The following is a 15,507-nucleotide window of genomic DNA, read 5'->3' as shown; positions in this document are numbered from 1 at the left end:
ATGCCCATTCATATATATGTCTAGGGGGAATAAAAGCAGTGAAATAAAGGAGGACAGAAGTATGAAAAAGGTACATATGTTTCTCAAGTTTAAAAAGCACTACCCACAACCACACTTACTTGTATAATATATTCCCTTTTAAACCGTTTCTTCTTATAAAGACACAGACCAAAAGACCTGAATGCACTTTAGAAATTAAAAAAAACTTGAACATATATTTTTTCATATTGTTGTAACATGGATGCAGAGTTCAAAAAGGCAACCTACCTGTGAACATAGCCTTGAAGTAATCACTGGCAGAGGCCATCATGACTCTATGCACAGGGAAGGCATCATCCGTATCACCTGGCATCAGGGACACATCACAAAGCAAGCCATCATGTCGAAGCTGGTCAAAGCCCTACAACAAGAACATGAGTTGCACCACTAATCAAGGTAAAATGGGTATACAAATCTCCATGTGCTAAAATTCTGTTTACATATTAATGTGAGTGCCATCTATTTGAAAAGTAAAGACAATAGATTACTCAGAAGACAAAAAACAAAAACAGAACAGCTTACTTTATATTTTATTACATTTAATTCACTCTAGATAAAATATATAACATTAAGACTAATTTAAATTAAGAACAAATGAGAAAGCTATATTCATTCACTTTTTTACACAAACATTGGCTTTTACCTTATTTTAGAAAACAATTACCATGTATACTTTCATTTCCTCATAATGGTGTTAGACCACCATTATTTTCTATAATAATATATTTATTAAGAATCCTTTTACAAACCTTACTGAGATACATTGTTTTTGTTTGAGGAGTTGTTTGTTTGTTTGTTTTTGAGAAATAAAGGTAGAGAGCATTTGTGTTGGCTGCAAGATAGGAGTTCCTTTCTACCAAATTGAATGTTTCATCGCTTTGAGAATAGGGATGGTATCTTAGGTATCCTTGTATTCTGTGCATTGCTGCTGCTTGATCAATTATCTTTCAAGTTTGGGATTTAATTATCTTTAGAAAAAGGAGCACAGGAGACATAATTGTTCCCAAATATCTAAAGTCTAGTGGGGAATTAATAGGCTAGCAACCACAGAACAACTAGGCAGTTGTTTCTTTGGTCCTCTCTAGGGAGAATGAAATACATTAAGTTTATAATAGGAGAGTAAATGCACACAAAAAGCAAAAATACACAATCTAATAGTGAGGCTTAAAATGAAAATTTTGACAATATTGAGTCTGCAGTTTCAAAAATGGGAATGTATTTTTATAAAAAATCATAAGATACTCATACAAATTACTTTCTAATAATAGAATGTAATATAATATGGAATGTAATACAACAGGAACTAACAGCAAAGATTACTCTGCCCCTTCATATTTTAATGACCTTAAATAAAACTTTTATTTAAAATTGTGTTTCATGGATTTACAAAGCAAAAGGCATGACATACCAAAAAATGCAGTTTTAGAAATATTGATCCTACACATATGTATGTAATATAAACCTCAGTCTAAATGTTTTTTCATGATAACTTTTAAATTGCTTTTTAAAGAAATGCTTGGATCTACAGAACTGGGACTTCAAAGAGATAATATGATCCAGCCAATTTCTCTCAGGAGATATATATATATATATATATATATATATATATATATATATATATATATAAAACATATTTATACAACATACATATGTATCATATTTTCTCTCTCCAATAGTGATTGAGATATGTTTTTGTTCACAAATATCAAATCTTTCATAAATGACCCTTTCCTTATAAACATAAACATTATATACCCACCCTCGCTATTTTCATTGTTAAATCATCTCCTATTCCTGTAACTTATTAAAAGTAGATGTAGAAAGAGATGCCAATTTTAGGGGAATATTCTAATGCAGAAGGCAAGAAGTAGCTTTTTGAAAATTCATATATGCAGTCTAAATTGCAATAAGTGTAAGGGGGTTGCCTTTCAAATGTAGATGAGCATTGGGAAGTACTGAATGAAAGCACTGTGGACCTGATGGGATGGTCAATCAATACAGAAGGAGGGAAGGAACCATCAGCTAGAAGAGTTGAGGGACTAGCATGTTTAAATTCCTCACTGCTTGGCACTTGTTTGGAATTTAATAAATGTTCAATTAGTAAATGAACAAACTAAATTTTCCCCATAAACCACCATTTGGTATTGCAAAACCATGTAGTCACAATGGGAAGAATTATAATTTTATGACAAGCTTACTAGAAACCAGGAACTTTATTTGTGAAACTTCTCCCAATAATAAAATAAATTGTACCTATAGAATTTATTTGTGGTAAACTGTACAAGCCAAAATAAGACAAAAGGAATTAAATCAAGGTTTGGGGGGCGGGGGGAGGTTGGCTCCCAAGGGCTTGCTTTTTTTTTCTCCCTCAATTAAATTTCAGATTAAAAAATTAAATGTCTACTTGTTATAAAAATATGAAAAAATATAAATAGAAAAGTAAAAGTCCACCTCTTCTAAGTACCAGGTGTAACTACTTTTAACAGTCTAATTTATAATATTAAAAGCATGATATACTAATTAGACTGACAACATTCTGGTCGAAAACCCGGGCTGCAAGGGAAGCCTGGGTCCCAGGTGCCTGCTGGCAGCCAGAGGGAAGCCCTGGGCCTAGGTGCCAGAGGGAATCTGGCCGGGAACTGGAAGAAGGAAGGCTTACTCTTACATGAATTTCAAGCATCAGGCCTCTAGTATCTACACTAAAAAAGAGTAAGATGCAAATTTACCATAACTTTGTGACACCCAACAGCCAATCAGGAGTGAGTATGCAAACTAATCCAACAAAGATGGCCGGTCAATTTGCATACACAGGTGCTGAGTGGCCCAGGGTGGGATGGAACACTTGCATCATCACCATGGTGACGATGCAGGCATTCCACACTGTCCCAGCTGCTCAGGGCTTCTGGCAGCATGGGAAAGGGGAAAGGCAGCTCTGGCCAGAGCGAAGGCAGTGCTGGCAGCCAGGAGAAGGTCAGTTCTTACATGAATCTAAGTGCATCGGGCTTCTAGTACATATATAATTGACCCTTGAACAGCATGGAGTTGAACTGCATGATTTCACTTATACCTGTATTTTTTTCAATAAATACTGCAAATGTATTTATCTTCCTTATGTGTTCCTTAATAACATTTTCTTTTCTATAGATTATTTCATTGTACAATACAGTATATAATACATATAACATGCAAAATACCTGTTAATCAACTATGTTATATGTAAGGCTTCTAGTCAACAGTAGACTATTAGTAATTAAGTTTTTGGAGGCATCAGGTTATATATGGATTTGTGAGAATGCTAGGGAAATAGGGGTGTCAGCACCCCTTACCCATGTTGTTCAAAGATCAAATGTATTTCTAGGTGTGTGTGTGTGTGTGTGTGTGTGTGTGTGATACCTATTTTTGGCTTGTATGTACACAGAAATTACTATTTTGTATTTTTTACTGATTTCAGAGAGAAAAAAAAAGGAAGAAAGAAGTAGAAACATCAGCGATGAGAGAGAATCATTGACAGGCTTCCTCCTGCATGCCCCACACTAGGGATCGAGCCTAAAACCCAGGAATGTGCCCTGACCAGGAATTGAACCATGACATCTTGGTTCATAGGTCGAGGCTCAACCACTGAGCAACACTAGCTGGGTGAAGAATATGCACTTTTAAAGAATTAATAGCCACTAGCAAGTAAAAGCATATGCTTTATCTTGTGAATTTATTACACCTTAGGTATTGGCTAAAAAGAGAGATGTCACAATACCAATGAAATTAAACTAAGTACTGGATGCTGCCTTATTTTATTTTATTCATCAAATAATTTTTAATCTTCTCTGAGATATATGTAGATAATATTTTGAAAGGTAATCATAGCTTATTCAGCTTAAAGGAATGATTTGTTTTCTTCTGTCAAAAAATAAATAAAATAAAATAAAAATAAAAATGTCTTGGCTTATTCACAAGCACTCCTGTGTTTCACAATTTCCACTCCTGGAAATTGAGCAACATGATGTATGTCATTTCTCATTTGCCCATACTCCATTAAAACTACTTGTTGAGGTATATATTTAATCCTCAAATTCTGAACAGCTCAGCTAAGACACCAGGAGCTTTTACCCTCTGCACAAACTTGATAATTTTGCTTCTCTTTACAAAATCTTAAAAAAAAAACAAAAAAAAAAACTCACATCTAATCTTTCTCAATATAATATGGAACCCTAAAAAAAAAAAAAAAAAAAAAAAAAAAAAAAAAAAAAAAGGAAGATGAGATTATCTATATCACTTTTGGCACATTCTGAGTATCTTGTAAATTTAATTTATCTGTCTTTGGCAAACTGTCTACTTTTGTGAGGTTTTGCATTTATTTTCAGTGCATTTAGTTTCCCTTTCTATCTGTTTCACAGCCTTTATTTTCATACACATAAATAAATCATCTCACTTTCCAATTCCATATTTACTAATTTTATTCCTGATTATTGCTATATTTATCCAAATAAGATGTGTCAATTCAAACTTTTTTCATACGGATTCTAAATATCTTGTTTGCATGTGGTTATCTGGATATCCTAGCTCTGTCTAAAGAAAAAAAAAACTAAAATTACTTTTACAACATAATTTGTTGTACAGAAGCAGGCAGTCATTTCTCTAAACAAATTTTCTATAGTTAAATAGTCATTTAACATTGTATAGGTCTTTTGACTTAAAGTGAACAACATATAACAAAACTAATTTTATACAGGTTAATTGATATAAACAAGAATTAAATTTCTATGGCATCTCATCAACGTTATAACAAAATGATGTTGAATGAAGCAATGTTATTCCAGGATGTTGTACACTAATCTTGTAGAGAATGCACATATAAAAAAGAAATGTAAGGCGTCATTCTTCTCCACAATTCTCATCTGCCCTCTATATAGCAGTCTCCTATTATCCACAGTTTAGCTTTCCATGGTTTTAGTTATCTATGGTCAACCACAATCTTAAAATATTAAGTGGAAAATTCCAGAAATAAACAATTCATAAAATTTACATTGCATGCTGTTCTGAGTAATGTGATGAAAATATATGCTACTCTGCTTTGTCCTGCCCGGGAGAGATGTGAATCATCCCTTTTGGTCCAGCATCTCCAGGCTGTATATGGTCTCCACCCATTAGTCATTAGAAGTCATCTCCATTATCAGAACAGTATCACCAGAGAGAGAAAGGGACAAAGGAAGGGAGGGAGGGTAGGAAGAAGACGACCAGACCACATTTACCTAACTATTATAGTATGTTATTATAATTGTTATATTTTATTATTGGTTGTTGTTAATCTCTTACTGTGCCTAATTTATAAGTTAGCCTTTATCATAGGTATATATATATATATATATATATATATATATATATATATATATAGGAAAAATATAGTATATACTGGGTTCAGTACTAATTGCAATTTCAGGCATCCATCAGATGCCTTGGAACATATCCCCTTAGAATAAGAGAATATTTTATATTGTTCATTCATATATATTTTCCCTATATAACTCTATAAAAAACTCTTAAAGATACCCTGCACACTTAAAATGTGTTCTTCTATTATAAAATGATTTTTCCACCAAACTTTACTGATTCCTCCTGTCAGAATTCTAGGAACATTCCTGTCTATTTCCATATGGTAGTCCACTATTATACAAATACAATTCTGTTTTTACACAAAATTGCTTAAAGTTTCCAATTAGTCTTTTAGGGTGTCTTCAAAACTGTTTCTTTTGCTTTAAACTCAAGTTTTTTCTGCCCTAATCTTTATCTTAGTTCTCTATTTTTCTATTTCTTCTGGATGTTGGCTTTCATTTATGAACCTATTGTTTTCGTTCTCAATTTCTTACGTCTAATGTTTTCCTTTCCCTCTTCTATAGATATCCCCATATCTTCTGTTTTGTCTTTTTCTTCACATCCTTTTGAGGAAGGGGGAGAGGGGGATTTGAGCATTTTTAAAAGCTTTACACTTACCCAGTGTACCAAAACTTCAAGTACTATTAAATAGAGTTAGGTATATATGTAATACACTGAAGGACTGAATATTTTAAATAAGTTTGATAAATTTTAAAATGGCCATATTAAAACAGAAGAGGATACATGTTGACATTACACAACCATAGTATAGAAATCAGATGAGCTACAAATAATTAATGCCAAAAAATGGTTGGTTATCAATAACTTTTAAATTAAATATAATGCCAATGTGAAAAAAGCTTGATTGATACTGGTACTCAGGCATTAAAAAAATTTGATAAGCAAATCTTTCCACTAAATTCTGCATTGGAAATAACTTATTAGTATATTCTATCTAGTTTTGATCAGTGACATTTCAAAAAATAAATGGAATAAAAAGAAAGTGAATCTTGAGAAGAACAATGTAAATTATTAATGAAAAATATGTTTTATGAACAAAGGTTAAGGAATTAAAAAAGAAAAAATTAAACAATGGGTTTACTTCAGTCTTTAAGTAAATGTAATGTATTTTATCAAAACAATACAATCTCTATGTTTTATAAGGTTGCTCTTGATTTATTTCAGGGGACAGAAAAGAAACAGGTGCACATGTAAGATAAATAGATATATAGATTGAATATAGAACTTTATATTAATGTTAAACTCTGCTCTCATTATATAACACTTCTTGGAGGTAAAAACAAAACAAAACAAAACAAAACAAAACAAAAAACCTTCTAATGGTCTTCTATCATTGCATTACATCACAATGTAAGACTTTAAAGACTTCTCTAATCTTGATCCAACTTAACTGCTCAACCTTATTTTTCATTATGTCCCTAAGTACTCTAACTCATCTTATCAGATTGTTCTCCAGACTATCTGATTGGTAAAAACCCAGACTTACTCCTTTTCTAGTAACTTTATGCCATTGTCTTTCACTTAGAATATCCTCCCTCCTTCAAAGATTAGTTAAAATTTCACCTCCTTTGGGGTATTATGCTAAGAAATATAAGTCAGACAAAGACAAATACCATATGATTTCACTTATATGTAGAATCTGAAAAACAAAATATATGAACAAACAAAACAGGAACAAACTCATAGATAATAGAACAAATTGAAGGTCACCAGATGGCATGGGAGTTGCTAAGATTGTGAAGGCATTAAAAAGTACAAATTGCCAGTTACAAAAATGGTCATAGGAGTGTAAAGTACAGCACAGAAAATACAGTCAATAATACTGTAATGACTATGGATGGATTCAGATGGGAACCAGACATCTTGGGGTGACCATTTTGTAAGGTATATAAATGTCTAATCACTATGTTATACATATGAAACTAATATGACATTTTATAACATCTGTAATTGGAAAATAATTTTTTTAATTGTCCTCCTTTGTAAATCTATCTCTATCCAAAACGCTAGAATAATTAGACGCCTGTAGTGGGTCTCATAAGTTAGCATTTAATTATATCCTATAGATTTCTGTGTCCAGCAAAGATGAGGTTATAGGGACTAGATTTATTTTACTGCTTGAAACAACTTAAAACCAGACAAAGTTTTTTAAAAAAGTAAGAGTGTATAAAAGAGAAGGGTCTGTGCGAGAAATGAATTAGATGAGCCCCATGATTTCTTACTGCCTGAACTGTCCAATTACAGGCAGTATGAGCTCAGGTGAAACCTGGCATCTTCCCAAGATTGAGAGTCTGGGGAAGTTAAGTCAGCCAGGCTTGTAGCGCAGAATACAAGAGGAGAAATCTTCACAGAGTGACAGAAATCTAAAACCAGTTCCCCTCAAGTATTCAGGAGTGTTCTAAGTGCATTTGTCTGGGGAAAGAGACATCTGCAAGAACAAATATCATTATCCAAGGCTCACAAAGAACTGAGAATAGTTCCTATCCAACCTACAAGGGCAGAAACTTTACAATTCCTGGGCTTTAGATAGAGTTCTCTAAAGTATTTGCCTCAGTACTGAGGAAAATTTGTCTTAGAGAAAATGCTACTCTGGTTATACCTCATAAAGCTTAAAAGTAAATGTCTTAATAGACATTTATTAAGTATTTACCATGTATCCTATTCATTGATCATAGACATTCAAAAACAACAAATTAGATCTTAGATCTTAGATCTCACAAATAGGTGATATTAACAGCTAAGAGGGAAGGACTGAAGAAGCCACTAACTCTGCCTGGGTCACACAAACTCCAGCTTCAAAAGGCATTGAAAGTAGCTATCAGGGAATGTATCCATAAAAAATGACTGTTTTAGGAAGTCTCACATGATCTCACTCATCTAGGGGAAATAATGAACAACATGAACTGATGAATAAAAACAGACCCGGAGACAGGGAAGCATTGATCAGACTGTCAAACCTCAGAAGGAAGGTAGGGGAGGGTGGGAGTAAGGCAGAGAGATCAACCAAAGGACTTGTATGCATGCATATAAGCCTAACCAGTGGTCACGGAAAACAGGGGGTGGGGGCATGTGTGGGGAGGAGTTTGGGATAGGAATGGGGGGATGAGGACAAATATGTGATTACTTAATCAATAAAGAAATAAAAATAATAATAAATATATATTTGCCTGTGGGGGAGAAAAAAGTCTCACTATGCAGGATTATGCACTGAATAACTATTGTGGGAAGGACATGTAATTAGGCCAAAACTAGAACTCTAATTTTACCACTTACTTAAGATGTATCAGTATGAGTGAATAGGGATTTACCAAACAGAAAAAGTAAAATATGGGCATTTCAGGGACAGGAAATAGGTGCAAAGACACTGAAGTGTGAAGGAATAATATATGTATAGAGAATAGTAAAAAAAAAAAAAATCAAAAGTTTTACAGGCATTTGCCTTTAATATCTGTCCCATTAATTCTCAGGTAAAGCAGAAGCAAAGATTATATCACTTAATGGATAATGGATTAGAGATTGGCAAGATTGGAGTTATGGCAGAATAACAAGGATTTTAAAATCAAAGCTGCTGAAAGAAAATCTTATAAATCATGTGTATGATAAGGTATTTGTACCAAGAATATATAAAGAACTCTTCCAACTGAAATATATATATATATATATATATATACATATATATATATATATATATATATATATATATATATATATATATATATATATATATATATGTTGTGTGAAATGACTGGAACAACAGAACAATTGGAATGACCAGTTGCTATGATGCTCACTGCAGCGGCCAACTGACTTCATTGGGGCCCCGATCAGCCTCCCCCAACCTCCCACGGCCCCTCCCAGAACCAGGCCTGCCCCTGATCACCCCCCAATCCCAATCAGAAAGCAGGGCCAGCCGGCCAACCTCCTGTGGTCCCTCCCCACTGCCAGCCAATTGGTCCCCATTGGGCCAGGCGGCTGAATCCCATCCATGCAGGAATTCATGCATCAGGCCTCTAGTAGAAAGATAAATAACCAAATTAAAAACTGGGCAAAGGATCTGAATAGATAGTTCTTCAAAGATGATATAGAAATGGCCATAAACACAAATGAAAGGATGCTTAACATCATTAGGATCAGGGAAATACAAATCAAAACCACAAGATACTACTTAACACATACTAGTATGGCTATAATAAAGAAGACATAATAAGTGTTGGCAAGAAAGTGGAAAAGTTGGAACCCCCATACACTGCCCAAGGAAATGTGAGATTGTATAGTCACTTTGGAAAATGCTCTGAAAATTAGGCTAAGAATAACTATATGAACCAATTCCATTCCTAGGTATACATAAAAGATCATTGAAAACATGTCCACACAGACACTTTGTTCATAGTAGCATTATTGATAATAGCCAAAAGGTTGAACTATCACAAATGTCCATCAATGGAAAAATTGATTTTTAAATGTGGTATATCCATACAATGGAATATTATTCAGCCATAAAAAGTACACAAGTATTGATGCATGCTACAATGTGGATGAATATTGAAAGCATTATGCTGAGTAAAAGAAATCAGTCACAAAAGTCCACATACTGTATAATTCCATTTGTATGAAATGTTCAGAATAAGCTAATCTATAGAGACAGAGAGTAGATTAATGGTTGTTTAGGGTTGGAGAAAGGGTTTGGGGATAAATGGGGGTTGATTATTAATGGATACAGGTTTGTTTTTGAGGAGATGATAATGTTCTACAATGGATTATGGTGCTATCTGGAAAACATTATAAATATATTAAAAATAATTGAATTGGCCCTGGCTAGTGTGATTGGTTTAGTATCAACCCATGCATCAAAGTGTTGCCAGTTTGATTCTTGGGCAGGGCACATGCCCAGGTTGCAGATTTCATCCCCTATCGGGTGCATACAGGTGTTTCTCTCCCTCTCTCCCCCTTCCTCTCTCTGTCTAAAAAAAAATCAACGATATTTAAATGTATGTCTGATATAAATAAATAAGTAAAAACCATCAAATTGTACACTTTAAATGGGTGAATACATGCTATATAAATTTTATCTCATAAAGCTGTTACTTTTAAGCAATGAAGGTGCTAGGAAGGGTTTGAGTCAATGAAGTACCTACCATAGTGTGGGGTAGTAAAAGTACTAGTAAGATGATGACAATCTGGGTAACGGAATGAAGTCAAAGGAGGGAAACTGTTCATAATACCCACAGCTGGAGTAGCAGGAAAGGAGTGAGGAAAATGGAATAATCCATGTTTGTTTTTTTGTTTGTTTGTTTTTACCTGTTACTACTTAATCTTCCTTACTTGAGTAAGTCTTTTGCACTGCTAATTCCATCCTGGATTCCCCTGAGATTTATTCAAGGTCCAAGCTTGTTAGGTATCAAAATTCTTTCCAGGCACTTTCTTTGACAGCTTAGTTTTCTAAAGCCTACTTAATGGAGACGACTAATCTGTTAGAGCAGATCAGGCCCACCAGATGGACACTTTATTTGGCAAACCCATCACTTTTGATCAGCTACATTTTCTCTGACACCTTCCCTGTTTGGCTCAAATGGAAGGGAAATAAATCATGCACCTTACTTTCCCATAAACTGTCACATTTAATCCTCATATCTCTTACCCATATTACAGATAAGGACGTTGGCCTAAAGAGGATAAATGACTTTCCCAAAGTTGCTTAACTATCTGGTAAGTAGTAAAACTAGGATTCCAGTTATGGCCTAAACACATGTCCTTCCATCCTTCCAGCTACAATTATGCAGTGGGTAATCCTTCAGAATGAAACTTCTTGAAGCAGCCTTTCCCCCTGGATCTGTTCCCCTGACAGGTACTTTCAATGCATTTGAAGCTGGAGTTTGTGTGATTGCTAATTTTAAAACAATGATAGCATTTACACATTAAACACTTCTCTAGCTCATTCCCTTGACAACCACACACCTAAGATTAGATACCAAACAAAGGTCCCTGTTACTGCTTGTATTTAATAATCTCCATTTGTGAGAACATAATTTTAATAGACTTTTAAAGAGTATACAAAAGTTTTCAAAAGCAATATAAATTGGTAGCTCTATGCCACCACAGAACATATAATATTAATACATTATAAATAAGTTTAGAAAAGATTATATTTACTTAATACAAACTCTCAGGTTATTTTCACATCACTGTCCCTACAATCAGCCTGGACCAACAAAGGCTGAGCTAAAACTTGACAGAGCTAAAGGTTCTAAGACACAGCTACACTTGTTTTGTCAACCATTATATATTTTTTTTAATTACAAAGGTAATGTGCAAAAATATTTCCATTTAAAACAAATTAAACAGTGCAGTGTTATACATAACACGAAGTGCAAGACAACCTTCATCAGGTTCTCCTGCTCTTACATTCATGTATATGTACGCATATCACATATTTTTCTACAAACAGATGGAATTGTACAATATATATTGATCTACTACTGTTTTAATAGCTTTATTGAGGTATAGCTAACATACCATACCATTTACCCATTAAAAGTGTACAATTCAGCCGGGACCAGTTTGGCTCAGTGGATAGAGCGTCGGCCTGCGGACTGACGGGTCCCGGGTTCGATTCCGATCAATGGCATGTACCTTGGTTGCGGGCACATCCCCAGTGGGGGGTGTGCAAGAGGCAGCTGGTCGATGTTTCTCTCTCATCGGCGTTTCTAACTCTCTGTCCCTCTCAGTTCCTCTCTGTGTAAAATCAATAAAATATATACATTTTTAAAAATGTACAATTCAGTGTTTTTTAGTATACTCACAAATAATATGTGCAACATAGTATAAGATAAATTGTAGGATATTTTCATCACCTCAGAAAGAAACCCTAACCCTTAAACTATCAATCTTGTGTCCTCACATTTTCTCCAGCCCTAAGCAACCACTAGCCCACTTTCTGCCTCTATTGGTTTCCCTATTCTGGACATTTCATATAAATGAAATCATATAATTGATGGTACTTTATAAACAGCTTTTTTTCATGTAGTATAATGTTTTCAAGGTTCATCCAAATGTAGCATGTATCAGTACTTCATTCCTTTATACAGCCATATAATATCCCATTATATGAATATACCACATCTGTCCTCTTACTTTTTTCATTTTATATAATCTATCCATTCAGTGCATACAGATCTGTCTCTATTTTTTTAGCGATTGCACATTATTAAATAGTTGACAGAACATAATTTAGGTAGCCATTTTCCTATGGATGGATAATTAAAGTACTTCCATTGTTTCTTCATTATAACTTTAACTTATCTCCATATGATATAAGGGTTTCAGGAAGGGAGATGTCATCTGTCTTGGTGAAAGGCAGACTTAGCCTCTTCCAGAACAATGGTTGTAAAAGTATGTTTCTCAGACCTTCAGTATCACCTGGGAACTTACTAGAAATGCACATTTCTGGACCCTACCCCCCATTTTTTTATTCAGAAAACTGGGAGTGGGGACCAGTTCACACTGTTTTAACAGCCATCCTCCTAGTGATTCTGATATGCACTAAAATTTGAGAACCGCTGCTTTAAATCTGTGTCATTTCATTGCAGTGGCTTTTATTATTTGGTTTAAAATACATTTTAAAAATTAGCAGAACCACAAAAATTGGAATCTACACATGACTATGGTTATGGATAGGGCAGAAGTATAGTGGAGGGGTACATGAGTCTCTTTGTATTTTCTTTAGAGAAAGTACTTGAATATCAAAAAGTCTTTCCTCTCATGCTTCTCCTATCTGCTTGACCCATTATTCTCTCCATCCATACTTTCCAAAACCAACAATTAAGCCATTTACATAAACTTCAGATGCCAGTAGATAGAAATTGTTTCCTTCCTGAACCTCACATTTCTGATACCCACAGAACAATGAACTCTAAAACCCAGCTCCCATTAGAAACTGAAACATTGGGAAAATGTGATTTCACTGAATCACACAGATGGAAACTAGAAGGGAATTTAAAGATCTTCTAGTCAAGATCCATATTTTGGAATTAAGAAAAATGAAGCCCAGAGAAATAACACAGTAAGGCCACACAGCAAAGATAAGCCTATTTCCTCACTATGTTATCTATTATATATATTATGCTAATACTATACTTTATGCTATATATTGATTTATTTTTAATGGTTCTTGACAAACTATATACATGAAATTCAACTATTTCTTTAAAAATACATTTAGAAATATTTATTTTTCCTTATCTTATTAAGCAGAGAACACTAATATAATTTATATCTAGAAGACATTTATGAATATCCTGTATTATATGATTCTCTAACTCAGCAATGCCCGTAGAGGTCAGGGAGTATTCACAAGGGTCAGAAGTACTTGGACTCACGAAGTCCGAATGCTAAATAACTCCATATTAAAGTTCTATGTATTCTTTTTACTTTCTCTTGTTTTTTTCTGTCCTCTCCTTTGATGTGTTATTACTTCTTACATCTACCAGTGTATTTGCATCCAGCAGTCCTCACATTGCCAATGTGACTTGAGACATCAAATAAATAAAACCTTTAGAACTATGATAAAGGTGACAGTAAAATCAGTTGTGCGTGAAGAACTAGAACATTTAGGATAGAGACTTTGTGATATTTATTTTGGCTGCAATATAGTGGAAAGTTAATGTTGCCAGATACAACATTCTCTAATAAAGTGCAATGATAGCAAGACTTCCTTTGCACAATCAAAGCAAAGAATGGACTCTGGGGATTTTTTTTTTTTTTAACACCAGCAAGGTATGCATTTTTCCCCTCAAAGTTTCTCCTCTGTTGTTTGTTTGCTTTTTTTAAATTGATAAACCTTATTTTTTAGAGAAGTTTTTGGTTCACAACAAACTTGAGCAGAAAGTACAGAGAGCTCCCATATAACCCCACTCTCAAAGGTGCCCACACCACATAAACCGCGAGTGCTTTATAAACCCATTAAACATTAGAAAAAGGACAGGTTAGAATACCTGTAACACCACAGAACTGTGGGTATTGCTGGTAAAGATACGAGTTGCTCCTGCCTTGGAAGACTGCAAATGGGATGAGAGGCCCATTTCGCTGCTTCCAAGGGACAATTTCATGTGTTGGTCTTCCTCTTCCACAAGAGATCTAAAAATGTGTTTAAATCAGAAAAAGAGGCAAATTAAAAGTTGTCATAAAATTCACAGTAATGATATTATTTCAAGAAATAATCTAGTACTAATTATCTGTCTATAGAATATACTAAATTTTGTTTCAATATAGTTTAAAAGGCTCATGGCACTCTAACATTATAGAAGAAAAACATTTTTTAAATATATTTTATTGATTTTTTTTACAGAGAGGAAGGGAGAGGGATAGAGAGCTAGAAACATCGATGAGAGAGAAACATCGACCAGCTGCCTCCTGCACACGCCCTACTGGGGATGTGCCCTCAATCAAGGCACATGCCCTTGACCAGAATCGAACCTGGGACCCTTCAATCTGCAGGCCGACGGTCTATCCACTGAGCCAAACTGGTCAGGGTGAAAAACATTTTTTTTTTTTTTTGCATAAAGCTTCCCAAGGTCAGTAAAGATAAATGAGAACTGGTAAAACAACATACAAGCTGGTTCAAAACTATAATCACAGAGGATTTCAGATTTTTTAGTGTCAGAGTAATTGCTTTTAGTATTTATTTCACTGTGTAGGTAGCAATACAATCAAATTATGCTATTCACAGTTAAAATAAATTTGGAATACCTACTTCTAGAAAGATTTTTTAAAAATCTCTCATTTATTGAATAGTCACTATGCATTAGGCACTTGCCAAGAAATTTACACACATGATCCTTAAAAATATATTTAAAAATATCCATTGCAATAGGTACTCTGATTGTCCTTTTTATTAAGTATAAGACAAATGAGCTATAAAAGGGTTAAAAAAATAATTGGCCTAAGGTCACAAAGATTTTTAAGTGGTTGGGATAAGATTTGAATGTAAGTCTAGTCTTATTCTAAACTCCAACAGCCCCATTAATAAAAGGCAAAGATTAACCTTGTTACATTACAAGATTATTTCCTCTTTTGTTGTTATAG

At 34.1% G+C, this 15,507-nt stretch overlaps 1 protein-coding gene across 8 annotated transcripts in view; it reads right to left on the bottom strand.

Moving 5' to 3' along the window:
* The window catches only part of KLHL13 (kelch like family member 13), a 239,134-nt gene that overhangs the window by 38,611 nt on the left and 185,016 nt on the right, over window positions 1-15,507 (bottom strand). For all 8 annotated transcript variants that reach the window (XM_036443430.2, XM_036443435.2, XM_036443431.2 and 5 more), the window contains 2 exons: window positions 14,418-14,559; window positions 268-400 (listed from right to left, as the gene is read on the bottom strand). In XM_036443430.2, coding sequence (XP_036299323.1) covers window positions 268-400; window positions 14,418-14,559 — 275 coding nt within the window. The remainder of the gene's footprint in view (window positions 1-267; window positions 401-14,417; window positions 14,560-15,507) is intronic.

Source organism: Pipistrellus kuhlii, unplaced genomic scaffold (assembly GCF_014108245.1).
Source record: "Pipistrellus kuhlii isolate mPipKuh1 unplaced genomic scaffold, mPipKuh1.p scaffold_m20_p_19, whole genome shotgun sequence".
Lineage (NCBI taxonomy): Eukaryota > Metazoa > Chordata > Mammalia > Chiroptera > Vespertilionidae > Pipistrellus > Pipistrellus kuhlii.
This window is presented reverse-complemented; position numbering and strand designations above follow the sequence as displayed.